The 23832-nt window shown below is 42.9% G+C and overlaps 1 protein-coding gene across 11 annotated transcripts in view; it reads right to left on the bottom strand.

Annotated features, from left to right (window-relative positions):
- Positions 1 to 23832, bottom strand: part of CRADD (CASP2 and RIPK1 domain containing adaptor with death domain) — a 179058-nt gene that overhangs the window by 24482 nt on the left and 130744 nt on the right. For 3 of the 11 annotated variants that reach the window (XR_010579534.2, XR_006690585.3, XM_065524648.2), the window contains one exon: positions 11193 to 11270. The exons of the other annotated variants lie outside the window; for them this stretch is intronic. Coding sequence is in view for 1 of the 3 variants with exons in the window: in XM_065524648.2 (XP_065380720.1) it covers positions 11193 to 11270 (78 nt within the window). In the remaining 2 variants the exon portion in view is untranslated. The remainder of the gene's footprint in view (positions 1 to 11192; positions 11271 to 23832) is intronic. 11 annotated transcript variants of the gene reach the window in all.

The raw sequence follows: 23832 nt of genomic DNA, 5'->3' as shown, positions 1-23832 counted from the left end.
TGTAAGACCTCCTTTTTGCACAGTTTTGAAACTTCCCATTTGGAAATCAGCTTTCAAAGCAACAGAAACACATCCCTAGGCTGCTGGAAGCAGAGGATATGGCTTTGAAAACGTAAAAAGTATTAAACATTTAAAACAACTATAAATCACAGGAAGACTCAGGATCCTGACATCTCTCCGAGGAAAAATTCCAGAGGCTGCAGCACTTTAAAATAATATCATGTGCTTTGGTTCTAGTCTTGGCTGCTTCTCCCTTGGAACAACAAAAAGAATCGTGCCAGCTATTAAAGGCGGTCTTGTTATATAATGCAGTTAATCTCACATACTCTTCCCTGTGGGATTTAACCCAAGTTTCACAGTGGTCTATTTTATTTAGCATTGATAGTTTTATTCATTTCTTATTAAAGAAATCTTTCCACAAAATTGGCTGCTCTCTCAGCCTTGGCTTGAGAAGGAAGAATATCTGAATTAAAAATCTGTGCAACAGATGGACCTCAGTTACAAAGAATATCTCTGGCTTCAGAAGTCCCTCATAGAGGCAGGTGTCAAGCATGTTAATAAGTACCGGGCTTTCAGATTTTCCTGAAGACAGTTCAGCCCTGCCATTCATGCACTTTATAGGTAGAAGAGAAAATAAAAGTACAGAATTCCATAAATACTTGTCAGATTCTAGGGATGTATTTGTCTCACTTTTTGTTCATTTAAAAGGAACTGTGCTCGTATTAGTGGGGAAGACAAAACATCAGGGAGATGAAAGGAGGAGGCAGAGGGGCCATGCTGCCGATATGCCTGTCTTCCTCTGTGGCATCAAAGGGTCTGAAAAGTTAGGGAGAGAGGTACTGGACATCCTGCTTGCCCTTTTTTGGTGTCGGTAGCTTCTCTTTTTACCAGAAAGACGTTAAGCAAAACAGATTCTCACAGCCTAATACTGCTGTGCTTCTCCTAGGCTTAACCAGCCCTATGCTTTATCTCCTAGATTTTGGGTGGATAACAGAGAAGAGAAATAAGAGAAGTCATTTCCCTCTCCACCATATGACAAATATGACACATGCTCCATTCCAAGCTTAGAAACAGTTTCTAACACAGCCCCTTCCGGTTCAGAGAGTTTTGAGATAAGTGTGCTCCCTCCTTCTATCATTTTAAAACAAGGAGAAGGGAAAACAAAGGAAACACTTTTACTCCTAAAGCTGTCGCCACAAGATAGGTATCACCATCATCTTCTCCCAACAGGTCACTAATATTTGGAGAAGCTGAGTAACTTGCCCCAAATCACTCAGACTAGTAAGTGACAGAGAGCCTGTCTGGCTCCAGGTCTGTCTGGCTCCAGAGTCAGTGCTCTTCTAGATGATTCTCTATGTCCTGCTAAGTCTCTGGTTAGATGAATGTTGACAAATCTCTTGAGTGAGAAAGAGGATTACTGGGCAGTAATTTTGGGTTAGTTCAAGTATAATTCCCAAACTATGCAGATACCAGAGACACCTAAATGGTTGAGCCTAGAACCAATGCGGGAAGAAAATGACTGCAGAGAAGAGTGCTCCCTTAATTCATTTTACAGCCTGAGGGAAACTGCCCTCATCAAACAGTGATGGGGTTAGATGTCCTTTAACAAAAAATACCAACAGCAAAAACTTCTTTTCATGATTGATTTGGAACAAGCCCCTTGTATTAATGAATACATACTTGTGACACCTATCTGAGCAAAAAGATAATGTAAACATTTAATTGGCAACAAGATGGGTGGTCCAAAGAATCAGCTGTAATTCACTCCACCTCCCTCTACATGCTTCACTCTATCCAGGGGCAGCTTTTACCTCCTGCTGGGTTATCACATTCCATGGACAGAAGAGCCCTTTCCCCTGGGCAGGAGATGCAGACACCACAATCGGCATTTAAAGTTCTGGTAAACAAATATTATCACTTCTAAGAGTGACTGGCTTCAGGAATACCACTCAGTAGAAGGCTGGGTTTCAGCTTCAGCTATGACAATGTGTCATAGAATGATGCGTTCTAATGTATTCTTCGGTGTTAACACGACAGTTCCCTAAGGAAACTGCACTTGGACAAATATACTCTTCAAAGCAATTTTTTTGACTTCTTTTCCGGCAGCAAGGTACTTCTTTTAAAAAGAAAGAAATAAGCAAAACAACACAAAACCCCATGTAATATTCTTTCAACCTACTTCCTGGTTGTGTGTGTGTGTGTGTGTGTGTGTGTGTGTGTGTGTGTGTGTTTTCCAAAAAGCACAGAAGCAGCTTTTATGGTTAGAAAATTGAAGTGCTATCAAACCTAGGAAATTACAGGGATGAAAAATGAAACAGCTTATCTATGTACATCCCATCTGCTTTTGGTTTTGTGTTTTGCACAATCCATTACTGGAAGCATTGGAAAGTATGCTGAGACACTGAAAATGAGACCAGGGTGTGTCCTACAGCAGCCTAGAGGTGAGGGTAACATTGCCACTGAGCTTGCACCAAAACTCACAGACTCAAAGGACGGTTTCCAGGAAACATCAAAGTAGGGTATTACAAATAAAAACAAAACACACACCAAACGGAGCCAGTGTTTTGGAACATGGTAAAAAGCAACTTTCCATTCACTGGGGAAACGCCATGTATTTCATTATTTTGTCAGTTTGGGTCACTGTGTTCTCCACAACTCAGCACTTTTACTGCAGAGGGAAGTTGTTCCCAAGCTGCTTCAACTGTAGACTCTGATATTTGACAATTTCCCAGGACTGTGCAGCTGGGTTTTAATGATGTGAGCTCCTTCTAGTACAGTCTCTTTAAACCTCTCCATTCCAACAGCCTTGCTTCTTTCTCTTCTGACTATTCCTCACTCCACGTCCCACCTCTGTGGCCTACTTGTAGGCTCTCCCTGAATTCTCAACGCAATCATTATCTCCACTTCTGCATGAACCACAGGCAGGGAAAAATACCTTACTTCTAAAAAGACCAAGTTAGACACGATGAGAATAGTAATGGATTCACACTTCAAGTAAATAAATGCCTGAACTGAAGAGGTATTATAATGAATGAACATTCTTTGGCTGGAAGAACTTAGTGGCAGAAAACTCTTAAGAGAAAAAGAAAACAGCTTTCTACCCTGTTGATCCAACCAATTAATGAAAGTACAACATTTGTAGAAGTAATTTGAAAAAATTGTTTTAGTCGAAGGGTAGGAAGTGAAAAGGGACAGTGCTAAGTTATTAATCCACTGATCACTCTTTTGATGTATTCTTTAAGAGGGTCAGAGGAACAGGCCCTTGGAATTCTAGAAATCAAATCAACAATGCTAGCATATTCTCTTTTTGTTGTTGTTGTTGTGAGCACAATTTCTGCTCACTGCAACTTCCACCTCCTGGGTTCAAGCGATTCTCCTGTCTCAGCCTCCTGAGTAGCTAGGATTACAGGCACCTGCCACCACGCCAGGCTAATTTTTGTATTTTCAGTAGAGACATGGTTTCACCATGTTGACCAGGCTAGTCTCGAACTCCTGACCTGGTGATCCTCCTGCCTTGGTCTCCTAAAGTGCTGGGATTACAGGTGTGAGCCACTGTGCCCAGCCAATGCGAGCATATTCTTAAATGAATACATTTTGTTTGCATAAATCATCAAGTTCATTAGTCTGCTGTTGTAAGGAGATGACAATCCATGAAATCATAAAACTGATTTCCATTTTTGAGCAATTGCAGAGATTTGAAAGAAAAAATTTGATTTATCTATGTATGTCTAGAGAAAAATATTTCTCTTGCTGACACAATATTCTAATTACATTGGCTTAATCATTACAGAGTGTTAATATATGCAGAAGTTCTTAGATATACTTTTACATGGATAAAGGGAGCACCATTAAGTGTCATTAAACATTTTCTAGACTCCAATGAGAAACAAAAAACAGAATAATCCAACAGAGACAAAACCCAAAAGGTGACTGCATCTAACACTGAACTTCCTGCCACGGCTTCTTTTTGGGAACTTGTCCCATCACTACTTTTTCCTTCTCCCAAACAGTCTGCTTCTCTATTGCTTATGAAGAAGGAGCCCAGGGTCACCACAAGGATGAGGTCTGGAGTTGCCCATGCCAAACCTTGTCTCAGCTTCATGACAACGATTCACAGTGGTACAAAGAGGATGCAGTATCGGGGGATGCAGGGGTTGTCAAGGCTCATTTCCCTATGAAATGATGTAACCTCCTCCTCTAAAGACAACAGGAAGATTTTTCCGTCTTTCTTCAGGCTCTGAGACTGTGGTTGATTGTGCCTCTTGATTGGTGAAAGCCATTGTTCCCCAAGGCAAATGACAAATTTCCCTTTTTTGCAGTGTTCTGCCTGTCCACAGTAATTCTAAGGGAGTGGCAGGGTAGGATGGGGAATCAAGCCTAAAGAAGAAAAGGCCTTTCAATTCTTTTTGTGCCACTGACTCATTGCTGTCTACATCTTTTTTTGAGACTGAGTCTTCCTCTGTTGCCCAGGCTGGAGTGCAGTGGTGCAATCTCAGCTCACTGCAGCCTCTGCCTCCCAGGCTCAAGCAATTCTCGTGCTTCAGCCTCCCAAGTAGCTGGGATTGCAGGCGCCCACCACCAGGCCTGGCTAATTTTTATATTTTTAGTAGAGATGGGGTTTCACCATGTTGGCAAGGCTGGTCTCAAACTCCTGGCCTCAAGCGATCCACCCGCCTCAGCCTCCCCAAGTGCTGGGATTACAGGCATGAGCCACTACACCTGGCCTGCTGTCTACATCTTGATGTTCACATCCCTTAAAGAGTGGCAACCCAACTGACTCCCAACCATCCTGCAACACCACAAGGAAGAGGCTGTGCCCCTCTCAAAAACTGTTCAGATTTCATTTTCTCTGTCATTTTCAATCCTCTCTATTTCTCTACCTTTCTTCTTTGGTCTAGTTTCATGCAGGGTATGAGATATTCTTAGAATACCATCTTGGCCCTCCAGACCATATGTTCCCATTTTCACGTGGCAACAGATATAAGCAAAACAACTAAAAGGCACGTTGGCTAGCAGTCACAGCAGGAAGGATAATTAATCAAGTGAGTTTCTTTTTTGTTTTCCACTGAGAGGTAGCTATGGTTCAACAGAAGGAATAGGGGACTGGGAGTCAGAAGCCATTAGATGCTTCATGATCCAGTACATGACCTAGAGACCGATGTGCCAGCTCTCTGGTCTCACCTGCCAAACCTATAAAATGAAGAGGTTCAATTAGCTTAGGAGTTGCAAACGTCAATGTCTACAGGGGCCTGTTAGGGAATATAAATGAGCATAGAACACAGAGCTATGCGGGCTGGGGAGAACTGGGGCAGGCATGCCCCATCTCAGGGGACAGTGACAGCTCGGAAGCAGTCAACTGTCACCCTGAAAGAAGGGTCCAATGTCTCCACATCTGCTAATCTTTGAGGAGAAGCCATGAGTCTATATTTTAGGTAAAATCTCTATTTTAAATAGTGTCAACTAATTAAGAAGATTTTTAAATGCTGTGAGCCAGGCAAAATGTGTCTGCAGGCTGGCTACAGCCCTCAGGAGCACAGTCTTTTGCCTCTGCATTAGGCAGTGTCTCTAAGCTCTCTTTAGGAGGTAACATCCTATGATCTACTCTAGAGCATGTTTTTACAGCAGAATCTCCTTCCTGATGAATGGCCATTTGATAATGCAGCCAGAAATGACACAGCATGGGACCGTAGGTGACAGGACAGAGCTGGGATTTGATCTGGAGCTAAAGGGCAATAGGAAACCAAGAGGGACTGGGCATGGGGGTGATACCGGAGAGAAATGGGGCATGATCCAATTTACATTTTCACAAATTCATCCTGACCGACGTGGGAAGAATAAACTGAAAAGAAGAATCACTGTACTTGGTCAAGCCAGTGTGGCAAACACATGAGCGCCAGCTGAGTGGCAAGCAATGGGGAAATCTGGCCTCTGGGCTGCATAAAGGCCTGACCCAGTGATGCATCTTCTCAGACGGGACCACGCTTTTTTTTTTTTTTTTTTTTTTTTTGAGACGGAGTCTTGCTCTGTAGCCCGGGCTGGAGTGCAGTGGCCGGATCTCAGCTCACTGCAAGCTCCGCCTCCCGGGTTTACGCCATTCTCCTGCCTCAGCCTCCGGTTTTTTTTTTGTTGTTTTTTTTTTGAGACAGAGTCTTGCTCTGTCACCCAGGCTGGAATGCAGTGGCACGATCTCGGCTCACTGCAAGCTCTGCCTTCTGGGTTCACGCCATTCTCCTGCCTCTGACTCCCAAGTAGCTGGGACTACAGGTGCCCACCACCATGTCCAGCTAATGTTTTGTATTTTTTCTTTTTTAGTAGAGACGGGGTTTCACCGTGTTAGCCAGGTTGGTCTCTATCTCCTGACCTTGCGGAGCACACTTTTTCTATATCAAGGTGACCTGTAGGTTTTCTAGTCACAGGGCCGGGATAAAACAAGATGGCAAGCTAGAAAGTTCCTACAGGGGAGAGATGATGATTCTTGAACTCAGATGGAGGCCAGTGGCTGTGGAGGAAAAAAAAAAACACAATCTCCAAAGATATTGAGGAGGTAGAATGGACATCTGTTTGTAACCGATTAAATATAGGGGCAAGACAGAGGGAAGCATCAAAGGGGGCTGATGGTCCAGTTTCTACCTTGAATGGACTGGGTGGCTGGTAAGGAAAAGACTGAAGGAGGAGCAGGTAGACATGGGAACCAGAGATGACTTTTGAACATGTGAAGCGTGAGATGCCTGGGTGGTATCAGAGTGAAAAACATCAAGTCAATGACTAGATTTGCAGAACCCACGTGGGTTTGAGTTACAGAATCAATCCCTTTGAACTCTGGAGTTTTCTTTGCTCATTATTTTTGAAGTCCTCTGTTGGCTAACTCTAATATGAAAAGAAACAGTTAATCTATATACCGAAGAAGCTTTTTCACTGATTCTCCTTTGGTTACATGGTGCAACCCATAGTCAGCTCCCTGCCCTCTTACACACACCAAGTAACAAGTACCTCTATAGAGTTTGCCCTACCAGACATTGTTCTGAGTATTGACCATGTGTTAGCCTGCTTACCTCTCACAACTGCCCTGAGGGATAGCTATCATATTATCTTTACTTTCTTTCTTTTTTAATTTTCTTTATCTTCACTTTCCTAAATGAGGAAACTGATGCACAGAGAGATGAAGTAACTTGCCCAGTGTGAACAGGCCAGAGATGTTTAATCAGAATTTGAACCAAGTAATCTGGCTCCTGAGTCATGCCTTTAACCACCACACATTAAGCTTTGCTGCCTCTTCAAACGTCAGAAATGATATTCAAGGCTACTTTTAGTTCTCACCCTTCCACATTAAATACCCCTGCTCCTCGCTTGAGCTGGTTTCTAGATGTTCCTCTCCTTCATAAGCCTTATTTTCCTGCTCTTGAGCAACTAAAGTTTGCTGGCTTGGACCTTGCGTATGAATGAGTCTTCTCTTCTGGATGAAGGGCAGGAACCGGGTCCTGTGTTTATTCCTTCTGAATCCTTTAAAAAGCTGCCAAGAGTACGCACACAGAGCAAGCCCTCGTAGGCGGACAGGGCAGGCCAAGTAGGGATAATAGGCCTGCCCACATGGGTGACATGAGTCAGCTGGGAATATACTTTTATCTGTCACAACCTTAATTAAGGGAAAAGGTCTTATTTTGTAAAATACTGCACTTGTAGCTAGAAATGTCAACACAATGAATTGGCTAATTGTTCCCTCTTGCTGCAGATCTTCGCCAGCACGGTCTCTAGATCACGGCACTGAAGCTGGAAGGCAGCTTACCTGGTTGCACTCTATGACAGGACTGACCTATGTTATGGCACGGCTGCTGTGGGGCCAGGCCGCCTCTCACCAGGTTTTGGATCGTGCTCTGTCTCTTTGGGAGGATTTTTCAGGGACAGAGTCTCCCCAGTTCTCTCACCCTGTGGTTTTCCTTCCTATCCTGTTCCTTAGGGGCTGAGAAGTGTCAGAGAACAGCCACTGTCTGCTCCCTGCCAGGGGTTTGGGGACACTCCTTTTGGCTGCCACTGGGTCACTCCTCGCCCCGCCCCATGCCCCCTCTGCAGATATTTCTAACTCATAAACCCCTGCATGCCTCCTCTGCCAACTGGCCTCTATCACTCCCATGGCTTACGTTCCTCCCCATCTCTCATTCGCTAATATCTCAAGACAAAACCTGTCTAGGAAGGGAGCCCAGAAGACACGTGTCACCTGGCCTGCACAGCAGCTCCATCCCTGCCCAGGAAATGGAGGCCTCAGGCAACTGAACTTACTGAAGACATTGGTCCTAAGGGTTACCCCTGGGAAGGGGCTAGGGAGTGGGGAGTGGGGAGTTGTGAAGGAGAGGCCGCCTTTTCACTAGGTCCCTTTTTGTATCACATCTTCTTCAAATATAAATATTTAGATTTTCAGCAATAATCTAACTCTCCTAGCTCTGTTTCCAAGTGCATTAAATAACCTTCAGATAATAGTCTGGCTCTTCACACAAGGTTTTCTATAGAGAGAAAAATAGGCTGACCTGCAAGCGTGCATGTTCGTGTCCTTGTAGGAGGAATTTTTCTCTTAACTCATTAATAAACAGGTGTTCTGATTTATACACCAGTTCATGAATCTGTTTCTCCCATGTCTTTTCTGAGCCTGATCTGCTCTGGGTCCAGGAATCCCTTGGTTTGCGAAGCTGAGGACCAGACCCGGAGAGGGGGACCCTGGTGGGGCCCTGCCCATCCACAAGGTACTGCAGCATGGCCAGCAGCCTTCCTCTGGTCTTGGAAAGCAGCTTTTCTTCCTATGACAGGCTAAGGTTGCAACAGTAGTAGCAACAGCTCCCATATTCTGGGTCCCCAAGAGAAGGAAGGCCAACCGGATCCCTGATTGGCTGTAGAATGACCGAGTGAGAGGAGAGAGTCACGCATTCCCAGCCCGGGCTTCCTGAAGAAGGAATGTCAGCCATCAAATGGAAAACCAGTTGAGAAATCTAAGGGCTACCGAGACTGGATGTGAAGCCCCCAACCTGCTTTATGATGAGGTGCTCCTCATCTGATGCATGTTTGTGGTCGAGGAGTAGAGGAAGAAAAGGGAAGAGATGTTATGAAAAAGAGGAAAAGAAGGATGACTAAGAAGGGGCAGGCAGGTTTCCACCAAGAAAGAAAATTCAGCCCGCCAACCATAAAGAATGAAATGGCGACAGCCACTGCCACCTTGGAGGAGTTGCTTAACCTCTGCTGCCTCTGTTTCCTTTTGTGGAAAATGAGGATAATGACAGCATCGACCTCAAATGGTTGTTCCACTGATTCAACAGGGTCATAGATGTAAAGCACTTTGCCTGGCTAAGCTCCACGTTCCCTGTCCCGACCCCGACTCCGCAACAACAAGCACTGACACAGCCGAACATAGACAGCTCTTGGCCATTGAAAACACATTTCAAATACTTCAGAGCCACCTGAGGAGAGACCTGGCCAGAAGTCACAGTCTCTGGAAGGACCAGATCTGAGTCTCTGGTGGACCTCCTTCCAAATTAGGAGACAGTGACAGCGACAAGGAGAGACTTGAACAATCACCTGGTCTAATACCTTTTATATTTGTATACCATGAATGAGCCAAACGAGATTAAGATACAATGAGAAAAAAATGAATTACTTTAAAAATAGCATATTTGTAAAATTATTCAGTAAAGTTCTATAGGACTAAGCCCTCTAATTCCTAGCAAGCAACTACTTCTCCAAATCCAGACCTCTCATTTCAAATCACTAGTCCTCTCTGCCAAGGTTTGAACCCTGCTATGTCACATAGCCTTGCAAGTAAGTCTTAGCAGAAACCGTCTTGTTTAAAGCCTGTGACCCTAGTGCACAGACCAGGGCAGGGAGTAGGTGATGGTAAACTCCACCTGCTGCACCCCCATTTCCCATCCATTGTCACTCTACAGGGATGGGAAGTCTCCTGCCTAGACAGGTGAACTGGGTAGAAGCAGAGGAACTGCTGAAAGCCATCGCACTAGAGCCACACTACCCAATATGGCAGCCACTAGACACGTGTGGCTACTGAGCACTTGAAATGGCCTGTGTCCTAATTGAAGTGTGCTCTAAATGTGAAGTGCTCACCAGATTTTGAAGGCTTAGTATAAAAGAAGCATAAAATATCTCATTAATTGTTTTCTGGCAGGGTATGGTGGCTCATGCCTGTAATCCCAGCACTTTGGGAGGCTGAGGCAGGCAGATCACTTCAGGTCAGGAGTTCGAGACCAGCTTGACCAACATGGTAAAACCCTGTCTCTGCCAAAAATACAAAAAAAAAAAAAAAAAAAATTAGCTAGGCATTATGGCACACACCTATAATCCCAGCTACTTGGGAGGCTGAGGCAGGAGAATCCCTTGAACCCAGGAGGCAGAGGTTGCAGTGAGCTGAGATCACACCACTGCACTCCAGCCTGGGTGACAGAGCAAGACTCCATCTCAAAAAATAGTAAATAAGTAAATAAATAAATAAAATTCAAGCCTTTAAAAAATAATAATCTATTCCTTTCATGTTGAAATAATAATACTTTGAATATACTGGGTTAAATAAAATACATCATTCAAATTAATGTTACCTATTCTTTTTACTTTTTAAAATGTAGCTACTTCCAAATGTAAAACACATATGTGGCTCCAATTTGTGGCTTGCATGATATTTCTGTTAGACAGCCCTACTCTAGAATCAGCTTTCTGTGTTCTTTCTGTTTCGCCATTACCCCTACTGTCCTCATGGTTTATCCTTACTCTTCACAGGAGCGAGCAGCGACACCAGGGCAAGCTAACTAGCTATTCCTGGTCCTTTGTAACCCTGGAAAAGGAGAGAATAAACTAAAATCAAAATCTTTTGGTGGGTGGTTTCATTCCCCCCTCCCAATGATCACAGCAATTTCTGAATGTAATACAATGCATGAAAGATTTAACGGGCTTCAGTTTACTCACCAATAAAAATGAAGACATTTGGCTAAATAATCTCACAGGCTCACAAAATTTAAAAGCTGAGAGACTTTAGGATTACCTGGCCCCGTGGTTTTCAACCCAATATAAAACACACTTTTTATAACAAACATTTTATAGTACTCTACTAATCCGGTATAAAATCCATAGATCATACTACCTGCCCATGTTTTTAAATTAATATAACGTGAAAACTATAATACAAAGAAGAAATGAAAATAGCTTACATAAAATGTTGTATATTTCAGTATGTGGATACTCTGCTTGATTGCTCTAAAGAACAAGGGAGGCTCAGATTCTTGGACCTGTAGAATAACCACGAATGTGATATCACAATGCAGACAGATATAGGTGTGTTGCTTAGTGACTCAAACATCATTAGTGTTTGCTATAATTTGATTTTCTGGAGATTATTAATAACTCTTGGTAAAGTTCTGAGCAAAATAAAGTACAATCTTACCTCTACTTATACATACTCCTGGAAAATTCAGTGCATATTTTCAGAGATGAAAAATACTATATGTTTACATAGAAAACATAGTTGGATTCCTTGAATGTCTGGCGGGACATGAAAATCAGGCCGGATATGGCCAGGTGCTTGCTTTGTGGGATTGCCCAGAGCATTGTTTAGCAGTTCTGTGCCCGCCCATCCAATGTCACCAGCACCCCATCCCCAATCATTGTGACATCTAAAGAGCTACCCTCACAGATTGCTACCAGCACCCGAGGGGGTGATTTCAACCTCTGTGGAGAATCTCTTTCAAACACTGCATAATTTGAGCAAAATGTGGGGCACAGATATTAGATCTAGGAATGGTAATGTTTTTTTAAGAAAACATTGTACATACACATGATCATGTACGTTTCACAATTTATGTGGCTGGTTTCATACATCCCTGTTGGCTCTGTTACACTTCCAGTTATGAAAATGACTTGTCTTCTGAGATGCTTTGCTTGTGTCCTTACTTGACAAAGGAGGCCTGGAGGCTCAGAGAGTTGGTGGCAGGCGAAGCTGGAGAACACAGGCTTCGTGACTGCCAGTTCCGTGCTCTCAGGCTTGCTTCCTCTGGCACTCTCCAAAGTTTGGAGGACATCACGGCAGCAGTTGTGCCAGTTGCAACACTTCTGACTCTGACTGCGGTGTTTACTCTCAGAGCCTCGGCCTTTGCTGCTTACATAGGATTCTAGGATTCGTGATGGAGGCAGATTAAATATTTAGATCCCTCGAACAAGTTAAATTACAATTGGGCTGGATTCCCACTGGGTAATCCCACTTGAACCTTGTGTACTCTGGGGGGAACATGAACTTTACTCGTTTCATTCAAAACTCGCATGAACAGAGAGTGAAGCTGGCTCCTCTCCATCTCCCCCGCCCCCACAAAAAAACTGCTTATCTCGGAATGAAAAATCCATTCAGTTCCTTGGAGGATTCGCTTTGCCTTGCCCCATAGCAGACACAGTGTGCGTATTCAGCGGGAACAATTTACTCATGCCAAGAAACTAGATCCTGTTTGAATGACAGTAGTTATGGGACAACAATATGTCTACAGCCCACACCAAAGCATGGCTTGTACTTTATGGCTGGCATTGCCCCAGCAGAGAATCGGAAGGCAGCTGAGAAACCTCTCATGGCCACTGGACTCTGACAACCATCTCTACTGCCCTCGCTTGCCCTTAACTGCCTATACCCCTTAATTTGGGCTTTTGGTCTAGGAGCAATATCCTTTGGCTCCAAGTCAATTTCTGTCCTGTGGCTCTCTCGGTAGCTGGGGGAAAGGGTGATTCTGGCTGGCCCTGGACTCTTAACTGTTCTCAGAGTCCCCAGGAACATCTTTTTTTCTTCTTTCTTTCTTTTTTTAAAAGCCTATAGACTCTTTCTGTTTCCTCAGCAGCTCTAAGCTCATCCTCCCCCCTCCCCTAGCTCAGTTCCACACCCCCACTCAGGACAGTGGTGCCTTAATGTCCACAGAACCCAGGTCAAGCCCATGTCATGCCAGCAGGTGTCCCTTGTTGCTGGGACTTGGACCATTGAGGCCCTCTGGGCTTTGAGATAATTTGTCATCTACACTGATACACGAGCCAGGGAACTCAACCTAAAATAGTTACAGGTGGGACAGAAGAAACAAACAAAACTGGGCATCAAGATTTCTCCAACTGACACACATAATGTGAATGTGAGAGAAAGCATAGGAGAAAAGATCCGTAAAGGAAGAAGAAAAGGTCATGGAAAGAGAAAGGAAGTTTCTGTCCCAACTTTCCCTGATTACTTGATTCTGTGTGTCTGAAGTGAGCCAAGAAAAGCTGCCAAGAAAGAAGTTGTGGAAGATAAGGACACAAAAGCAACATTTAGTTTTCAGTGCTTTGTAAAAGCCCAAAGACTATTGTATGTTCTTGACAACTGCATTACCATGTTAGATTTCAGTTTTTTTGAATTTGGATGTTTTGGGAGTTTTTACATGGCTAGATTCTTAGCATCTAGTGATAAAAGGAAAGGGACTCTGACAATGCAATTTCCAGTTACAAAATAGGTGTTAGTTCTTATTTAATTATACCATCGCTTCTGCTCTATCAGCTATTGGCAAAGTTTTCTGTGCATTGTCCTAATGCTTTGTGATACAATTCTTTTATGATATAACACATGTCACTTAAATTTATATTTCCTGCCTTTTCTTCCCACACTAATTTGAACCACACAAAAAATTGATACGAAAGATGAGAAACTTCATGCAGGACAAATAAGGATATTCTATTGGAGCAATTCTCCATTAAAGTTAGCATTTTACATAACAATACAGGATATGACAAAATCAACTCAAGATGCAGTATATTGTGATTGCATTATAACTAACCAAGTCCAGACCTAAATTTTATACCAATTGTAAATCATGGTGAGAAAAATAAAACTTATGACTGAGCCAGAGTTTGCTTTCCTTGGATTTGGCAACAAACTATTACTAACTTTGCACAAGATAGGCCACAGGGGAGGAAATACTACATTTCTTTGAAACAATCCCTGGTTATAAAGGGTAGCTAATTCTCATTTAGTAACCAGCTGGATTTTTAAATAATAATACCACCTTTAATGAAAATTGATACATCTAGCCTCAACAGAAACTATGTCTAAATGACATTCCTGGAACTTAGAATATACTTTTTTTTTTTTTGGTATTTTTTTAGTAGAAATGGGGTTTTGCCAAGTTGGCCAGGCTGGTCTTGAACTCCTGACCTCAGGTGATCCACCTACCTCGGCCTCCCAAAGTGCTAGGATTATGAATTTTTTTTGAAGTCCACTATTTATTTATGCCAGTTAGTTGGTTAGTTTATATACATTGCCTTGTTTAAGCTTTTTAGAAGACTTATTAACTAAAGTCCATAGTTGACATTAGGGTTCCTTCTCTGTGTACAACACAAAGAAGGGTTTTGTCAAATACACAATGTCATGTGTCCATCATTACAGTATGTTCTCTAGTATCATTCTATGACTGATATAGTAATACAGTATTCTAGACACTATAGAACAGTTTCACTGCCCTAAAAGTCCCCTATGCTTCATCAACTCATCCCTTACTCCCTTCCCTGAATGCTTGGCAATCACTGATGTTTTTTACTCTTGCTATAGTTTTGCCTTTTCCAGATGTCACACAGTATACCGCCTTTTGGACTGGCTTATTTCACTGATACATAGATGTCATATAGTTTTGCCTTTTCCGGATGTCATACAGTATACTGCCTTTTGGACTGGCTTCTTTCACTTATCAATATGTATTTAATGTTCCTCCATGTCTTTTCATGGCTTGATAGCTCATTTCTTTTATCACTGAATAAAAGATACAGATGGACGTACCACAGTTTATCCACTTAGTTACTGAAGGGCATCTTGGTTGCTTCCCAGTTTTGGCAATTATGAATAAAGCTGCTACAAACATTCGTGTGTGCAGGTTTTTGTGTGGACATAAGTTTTCAATTCCTTTGGGTAAATACCAAGGAGATGGATTGCTGGATCATATGGTAAGAGTATGTTTAGTTGTATAAGAAACTGCCAAACTGTCTCCCAAAGTGGCTGTACCATTTTGCCTTCTCATTGCTTCATCTTTTAGCAGCCTTTCAATGTATGTATTTTACCACCTGTTACTCGGATGAACAAACTGAGATTTCAAGAGATTAAATAACTTGCCCGAAGTCTCAAAGCAGAGTGAGGACTAATGCTGGGATTCATATTTGGGTGGATCTGGCTTTAAAGCTAGTGATCGTCCTGCTACACTACACTGCATCACCAAGCAAACCCAGCACTGAGCCAGGGCAGAGTCCTTCAGTGGCACCAGTATAGGTGGCCAGCCTCTGCTCAATGTATTAACGTCCCCATCCAGAGTCTAAAGCCAAGCATCAGGGAAATGTCCTATCACACAGCCTTGAAACTTTACTTCTTCCCCTGAACCAGAGTCATTCTTCCTTTCCTTCTCTGCCCCAGTTCCGGCTGTAAGGCACTGTAAATCTGGCACAGAGCAAGCACTAGAAGTAGTCATGCCTCAGTGCAGCTCTAGCTGTAGGCAAAGACAGCCTGCTCTTATTAAACTTTGCATTATCATGCCATGAAACCACCCTCAGTAATGCAAACACTAACCCAAAGCCCCAGCATGAGGTTTCAGAAGTCAGGGCTTCTTTCAAAAAACTAGACCACCAGCAGCGGGCTGTTCCAGGAGGGGGGCTAAGGGAAAAAGTCACGGACATCCCCTTAAGCCAGAAACAACTAAAGATAACTTATCACAGGCTCATACCTATAAACTAAGAGACTTAGTCACTTGAAAATGCTTCCAGATTTTTAGCTCAAGACAAGGGAGTTTTGCATTGCATTTTCCAGGTGTGATCTGAATATTTCTCATTCTCAGTCTGGCATAAATCCAAATACACTTGTACCTCAGTTAACTGATTGTCACAATGTACAGCATAGGTTGAAAGACAGCCAGTGATAGTGCTGGGAGGGAAGGCCAGCTTGAGCCTACTGTTGGGGCTGGGTTTGAGGCTTAGCTCTAGCAATGACTTAGTAGGGCTTTGAGGCATGACATGGAGCCCATTTCACAATCTGGAGGCTGGGAGTAAAATTTACTATGTCATAATACACACATCAGCCATACTGTATTCTGCAAAGGGCCTAGTGAAATTCCCTATTCTTTTTTTTTTTAGACTGAGTTTCACTATTGTTGCCCAGGCTGGAGTGCAATGGCGCAATCTTGGCTCACCGCAACCTCCGCTCCCGTTTTCAAGGGATTCTCCTGCCTCAGCCTCCTGAGTAGCCGAGATTACAGGCATGCGCCACCATGCCTGGCTAATTTTTTTGTATTTTTAGTAGAGACAGGGTTTCTCCATGTTGGTCAGGCTGGTCTCGAACTCCCGACCTCAGGTGATCTGCCTGCCTCGGCCTCCCAAAGTGTTGGGATTACAGGCGTGAGCCACCGCACCCAGCCAATATTCCCTATTCTTAAGTCAGATCGGTTCTTTCTCTTCCTCTCTTCTCTCGTCAGCAATTCCAGCTACATTAGTCATGCCAGCTTTCAAACAGGGCACAGAACGTCCTACTTCAAGTGAAAGTACAATTTGGTACAGCCTTGAGACACAGCTTAAGAAAAGGAGTGAGGCTTGTTTTCAGGGTTAATATGGTCTGGTTAATTTAGAGAGTGTACTTAACAGCAATTTGGACAAGCCTAGAAGCACAGCCCTTGCTGATGGTAAATTCTTTAAAAGGTTTGTACAACTTTTCAGTTGTTGAGCAAGAAGGTTATATAAGACTAATTCTTCAGCTGCCACTTGTAGAAGTGGTTAGATTTCTATCAAGGAGAACACAAGTTGAGGGGAAGGGATGAGACTGTTGAATACAAAAAGAGGCTAAATTCGTGGAACAATTATGCTAAATTCGTGGAACTATTATGCCTATGTCTTTATCCACCAAGGGAGGGCTATGGATTTAGTTCACATTTTCATATATGTAGAAAAGGGAAACAAGAATAGTGTGTAAACCAGCTATGCCAAGATGCCCATTCATTCTATGTTCATTCAATTATAAAGAAAAGTCCTTACTGTGACTATGAGGCAGTAAAGAGGGTAAGGCCATACTGGCACACACTGGACCCTGGCGTCTAGGAAGCACAACCACTCAGGCACTGGGGAGGCATGGGCTTGGCATTCAAGACTCTATGTCATTATAGCATGACAGAAGGAAGGGATTTTGTGATCTAATGTGATCAGTCACTGCCATCCAATTCACATGAAAGAAAACGGAGACCAATGGATTTAAATGGTCTGCTCAAGGTCACACAGTTCATTTATGGCAAAGATGGGGCCAGAACCTCATATCTCTACCCCCAATCCAGGATTTCTTCCAGAACACCCATGTTCCTCAAACTGAGACAGAACTACTCTCAGAGCACAAGTATATGCACAGCAAAAGAATAAACCTGGTGTATTTTCCTGGAGAGTCCGTTTAAATGATAAACATTTTATATTAAAACACATACGAATATATTATGAATAGAAATCAAAATTCAGGCTGGGCACAGTGGCTCACACCTGCAATTCCAGCACTTTGGGAGAGCAAGGCAGGTGGATCACCTGAGGTCAGGAGTTTGAGACCAGCCTGGTCAACATGGTGAAACCCCGTCTCCACTAAAAATACAAAATTAGCTGGGTGTGGTGGTGCATGCCCATAATCCCAGCTACTCAGAAGGCTAAGACAGGAGTATCACTTGAACCTGGGAGAAGGAGGCTGAAGTGAGCCAAGATGGCACCATTGCACTCCAGCCTGAGCAACAAGAGTGAAACTCTGTCTCAAAAGAAAGAAAAAAAGAAGTCAAATTTCACAAAAATGTTTATAATAAAAAGAAGGCTTCACAAAGATTCTATGCTTGAGATGAGCCACTATGGTCTACTTTCCTCGACCTCGTAGGAACACGATCAGTCTGAGGAAGGCAGGGGATCTTCAGAGGTGACCTGGGCAAGCAATGCAGTACTCAGTGCAGGCAGCTACTCAACGGCACTGGCTCACTCAAGAGGTGACTGGAGACTGAAATGTATCAACTGAAGCCACAAAGAGCTGGACTGACAAGATGCATCGCAGAGCACTCCAAAATACTGTGACCTGACAATGTCTGCTAGTCTCATTGGCTTCCTTGAGGAACCAGGTGGGCACAGTGCTGCAGTAAAGGGGAGTTGGATGTTCTTCTCAGGGATAATAAAATGAGAACTGATATGGTATTGCTATGTCTCTACCCAAATCTCACCTTGAGTTGTAATAATCCTCACATGTCAAGGGTGGGGCCAGGTGGAGATCACTGCATCATGGGGGCAGTTTCCCCTATACTGTTCTTATGGTAGTGAATAAGTCTCGCGAGATCTGATGGTTTTATAAATGGGAGTTCCCCTGCATAGGCTCTCCTTGCCTGCCAGCATTTAAAACATGACTTTGTTCCTCATTCGCCTTCTGCCATGGTTGTGAGGCCTCACCAGCCATGTGGAACTGTGAGTCATTTAAACCTCTCCTTTATAAATTAGCCAGTCTCAGGTATGTCTTTATTAGCAGCATGAGAACAGGTTGTGTGAGGGAGAACTACAGCAAAAGCCTGAGCTCTCCCCTCGCACAGCTCCTTCTATACAGCTCACTCCTCCACCTCATTCAAGTCTTCACTCCCAGGACACCCACTGAATGGGGCCCTCCCCACCCACCCTAATTAAAATCACACACTACCCCCAGACTACCTCTCTTCCTTAGCCTGCTCTATACCTTTTTTTTTTTTTTTTTTTGCATAACACTTACCATCTTCTAACATACCAGGTAATTTACTTACTTACAATGCTTATTATCTGTCAGCCCCCCTTCTCACTCAGTTAGAATGTAAGCTCCCCGACCTGTTTTCCAATGTAATCCAAGTACCTAAACAGTGCTTAGCACATAGCAGGCACCCAATAAATACTTGCCAACTGATGGATGTACTCACTGGTTTTTATGCAGATGGCTTTAGGTCTCAGCTTAGCTGCTACTTCCTTTGAGAAGCCACTTCTGACCAGCCAAGCTGGAGGTGCCATTCCGGTCATGTCACTCAGGTGATCTGCATCATAGCATTTATCTCTACCTCTTATAGAGTCTCAGAGATTTGCTTATTTCCTCTGTCTCTCTATCTCCTTGATCCCCAACTTTACAAATGTGGAACTTTGTCTTGATTACCAGGGTGTCTCTGGTACCTAGGACAGTGCCTGGCACATGGTAGATAATCAATGTCTTTGGGCATCAGCTGGAGGGCTGGCTGCCTGGTTCTTGATCCAGCAGCTTGAGAGAATTAAGGGGGCTGAGGTATGAGTAATCTGAGCTTGCTACTTTGGGGGAAGCTCCTCCACCTCTTCTGTTGGAGGTAACTGCCTGCACCTAGAATGAGCCTCGGTGCACCCTCCACATACCTGACATGGGTAGCCTTCATATTCTCTCGTTCAGTCTGCCTTGTCCATCCCTCTGTGCTCCTATGAAAAGGTATTGATTGAGTCCATGATCTATTCCAGCAGTCTTCAAATGGACTTCCCAAAGGTACTAGAGCAGTTTCCGTATGTACTAATTTCTGAAACTGCCTGAGAGCCTTTGGGCATCAACAATATTCTTTCTCCCACTCTACAAAAGAAAGTCACACCACTCATATCTCAAATCTTAATATGGTGTGCTGCCCTAAATGATTCCAAATACTGGTTAGGGGAAGCCTTGGCGCTTTCTTTCTCTCCCTGTCCTGCAAACAAGTCTGTAAGAGTAGGGTTGGCCAGTCCTGGGTAGTTCTGAGTAGCTGGGATTACAGTCCTGGGTAGTTCTGAAATCATCAGATCTTTTAAGATGTGCTGGATAAAGTCTACATATAAGCTTTTTATTGATTTCCTTCTGATTTAACATGTTATTCAATAAGGTCATTAAAACCTAGTTTATCAAATCATGTCACAAAATATTTATTCCACACACAATCAGTCTTTACCTTATGAAATATGTAATGTCTTCTACTCATTTTTAAAATGAAGGAAACGTTTAGATGTCAAATTTAAAAAGTGAGATGGTACATAGTTTTTAAAACATTCTTTCAATGGTATATAGCAAAAAAAGTTTGAAGACCACTGATGTGCAGATGAGAAGCTTAAGTGGGTAGAGAACACTTTGTTAGTGTTCAAGCTACCAGAAGAACAAAGACCACATGCTCAGTCCTCTTTTTTTTTTTTTTTTTTTTTTTTTGAGACAGACTCTCACTCTGTTGCCCAGGCCAGAGTACAGTGGCACAATCTCGGCTCACTGCAACCTCTGCCTCTTGGGTTCAAGTGATTCTCCTGCCTCAGCCTCCTGAGCAGCTGGAACTACAGGCATGCACCACCATGCCCAGCTAATTTTTTGTATTTTTAGTAGAGACAGGTTTCACCATATTGGACAGGCTGGTCTTGAACTTCTGACCTTGTGATCCACCCAGCTTAGCCTCCCAAAGTGCTGGGATTACAGGTGTGACCCATTGCACCCGGCCACTTCTCTTGTTTTTTAAAAAGGCCAACTACACCTGGCTGATGGCAACGGACATTTTTAGCCACTGAAAGAAAACAGGTATACCTGTTAAATTTCCTGAGGCAAAGAAACATTTTGAAATACCTAACCTGCTCATTACCAGCCTGCTGCCACTGCCAACGTCTAAAGACATAGCAACTCACACACATATTGTTCTTCTTTCCTTCAACAGGCCTGAGAAATTACTGCCCCCTTCAGGGACTTGCTGTACTTGGCCCAGCCAAGCATCTCTGGGTAATTTCAGAAGGAAATTAGGTCTATGCTGCATTATGATAATCCATGCCCTCCTTCTTTCCCTCTGACAGACATGTCATCACCAAGGCATTTGCTACACATTGTTCCATGGCCAACAAGCAGGCTGCTGTGTGGGGTACAAGGTCTGGGCACTAAGCAGTGGGATACGTTTTTAATGTCCTAATTTCACGTAACAAATGTGAATTTCCAGCAGTCTTGCTAATACATATTTCTTCGGGCAACTTGTTGGGGAAGGAGAAGGAGGGTTTCCTAGTTAGCTGTTTATTTTTATTTTTATTTTTATTTATTTATTTATATACACAAAACACTGTGTTCTTTTTCACTGAACAGCTCGATGTACTGGGCAGGGAAAAAGGGCAGTTGAGCAAACAGGCTCTGAGGACTGGCTCAAAAAAATAAAAAGAAAAATTGAGTATACAGTAATGTCAAATCTTTTATATAAATTTATTAAAATAATTCATTCAAATTTCTAAAATATAAATAAATGAATTAGACTGTATATACCCTTTCAAAGTAGTTTCTATACTTCTAATGATTTTCCATTTATTCTTACTTTAGAGTTGTATCACATATATATTAAGAAAAAAAGACTCAGAAATATATATTTTCTCAGTGTAAGGCTGAAATTTGTATTACAGGATTTCCACGTAGAGTAAGAGAGAGAAACTTCAATGGGTATGTAGAAAGGCAACATGATTTGGTCTTCAGAATTGCTTTATAACCACAGCAAGGAAATAACTGTGGCTTTAAGAATATTCAGTACACAAAGATAAGTGATGCCTAACTCCGAAATGACTTACTGAACTCATCACAGTCATTAAAACAAAAGAAACTCTAATGGATTCTGAGAAATCTTGAAAGCAGTAGCTATTATACTCGGCTTACTCATCATCCTTAACTACCATTTATAACTTCTCACCACCTTTGTATAGCAGGTATTATTAATCATCTGTCAAGAGTTCTGGGAAGTTAAGGATCAGGGAGGGTAATGCAAGGTCAGACACTGAGTCCATGGGCAAACTGGGATGAGGTCTGAATCGAGGAGTCTTTCATCCAATGTTGGATTCTGAATTAAGTGTTTACATCCTTTCCTCCTCCCTCTCACCCCTACCCACTGCCTGGCCATGAGGTTTTATTTTCCAACTGTTTTGCTTGGTGTAAATTGGAAGGACTCTAATGGAGAGATGAAACAGCCACATTTCAGCAGTAGAGGAGGGGTGGTGATTTAGGAGGAAACAAAATCTTAATGGTGTCACTAGTCAAGGGCCTGACCACAGTGTTCGGCAGCTCGTTCTGATGAGTATACCGTAACTCCAGCAGATACCCTGGGCTACATTTCATTGTTCTCCTGAGACTTGGGGACTTCTTTAGTTCCATCTAAATCTCTCATAGTCTGGGTATGTCAGCACTTACCGGAGCATCTGGATGAAAACTGAAAATTTCCCCTCAGATGTAGCTGGTATATACGTAGTTACACAATTCCAAAATCCAGATATTTGAAATCATACATGCAACTGACTAAATGTGTACATTTTCCCTTCAATGTCAGGCATCACTGCAATAGCCTGGATATCTTTAAGCTACCAAGGAACATCCTCATTGACATCACTCTTGCCAAAATGCATTAAACACCCAAGTTTCCAGATAAGGATGATAGGCATTAAGAACCTACAAATGTGCCTGCTCTACAGATATATGTATTTTTTTTTTCATTTAAATGTTTTGTATGGGATGGTATATTAGTTTTCTACTGCTGCCATGACAAATGGCCACAAATGTTAATGACTTCAAACAGTACAAATGTACTATTTTAACAGTTCTGAGGGTCAGAAGCCTGACCTGGGTCTCACCGAGTTAAAAATCAAGGTATCTGTATGGCTGTGCTCTAAGGGGATTGCATTGCCTTGTTTATTCCAGCTTCTAGAGACTGTATTCCTTGGCTCCAAGGCCTTGCTGCCATCTTCAAAGACAGCAACAGTGGGTCAAATCCTCCCGTTGCATCCGTCTGATCCACTCTTTTCCTCCCTTTTCCAATTTTTTCTTGTGATTAGGTTGGGCCCATCTAGATAATCCAGAATAATCTCCCAATCTCAAGACCAGTACCCTTAATCACACCTGCAAAGTCCCCTTTGCCACGGAAGGTAACATATTTGCAGGTTCTAAGGACTCAGGCATGAACATCTTGGTGGGAGGGACATTAGTCTGCCTACCACAGATGAGTTTCTGTTTTGTTTTCTTTTCTATTTCAGCTAGAAGTAATTTGAGACTTCTGCTTCTCAGAATGCCAGGAGAGACAGATCTCCCGAGTTAAGACTCGCTAACAGTTTACTGGCAAGGCAGGGCACCGACAGTTTTTTTTTTTTTTTTAAGACGCTTAATGCCAAATGGTGGACGTGGAATGGCTTTAAAAGAGAAACTGTATTTAAGATGGCCTCAACTACAGTAGATTTTTTTTTTCTTGCTCACAAACAATACTTGGCAGGTGAATAGGATAGAGGAGTGGGCCTTTTTCTTGCCATCATTCAGGAACCCAGCTTAATAGAGGCTCTGCCAACTTCCAAATCTTTCCCACGAGCTGCCTCCCCTCCAGCCAGCCTGAAGGGAAAAGGAGGATGAAGGAGAGAGAGCATATGGGAGGTTTTCATGGGCCAGGCCTGGAAGTGGTACACATTTCTCTACTTATATTCCATTGACTAGACCTCAGTTTCCCTTAATTGCAAGGCAGACTGGGAAATGTAGTCTGGCTGTATATCAGAAAGAAGAGGAAACACATGGTGGGAAACAGCTGCGAGTATACCAAGAAATCATCCTGATCTACTCTAGTCTCCTCCCAGAAGTTAGTGTTCTGTCAGCTTCCAGAGGTCATCAATCTCAATTACTATTGATAGCTCTGAAGCATGGCATTTTATCTCTGAAATAAAACTGGCATTGGGGGCAAAATGGTATTGTTTCAGAGGCATAGCTCTCCTCCCCCTTCCTTGCTCTCAAGCTGACACTAAGGGGAGTTCCTGCCTACTTGCACACATGCTATCTCCATCACTGCAGAT

This window comes from Macaca fascicularis, chromosome 11 (genome assembly GCF_037993035.2).
Source record: "Macaca fascicularis isolate 582-1 chromosome 11, T2T-MFA8v1.1".
Taxonomy (NCBI): Eukaryota; Metazoa; Chordata; class Mammalia; order Primates; family Cercopithecidae; genus Macaca; species Macaca fascicularis.
The sequence above is the reverse complement of the archived record's forward strand: the minus strand, read 5'-3'. Positions and strand labels throughout refer to the sequence as shown.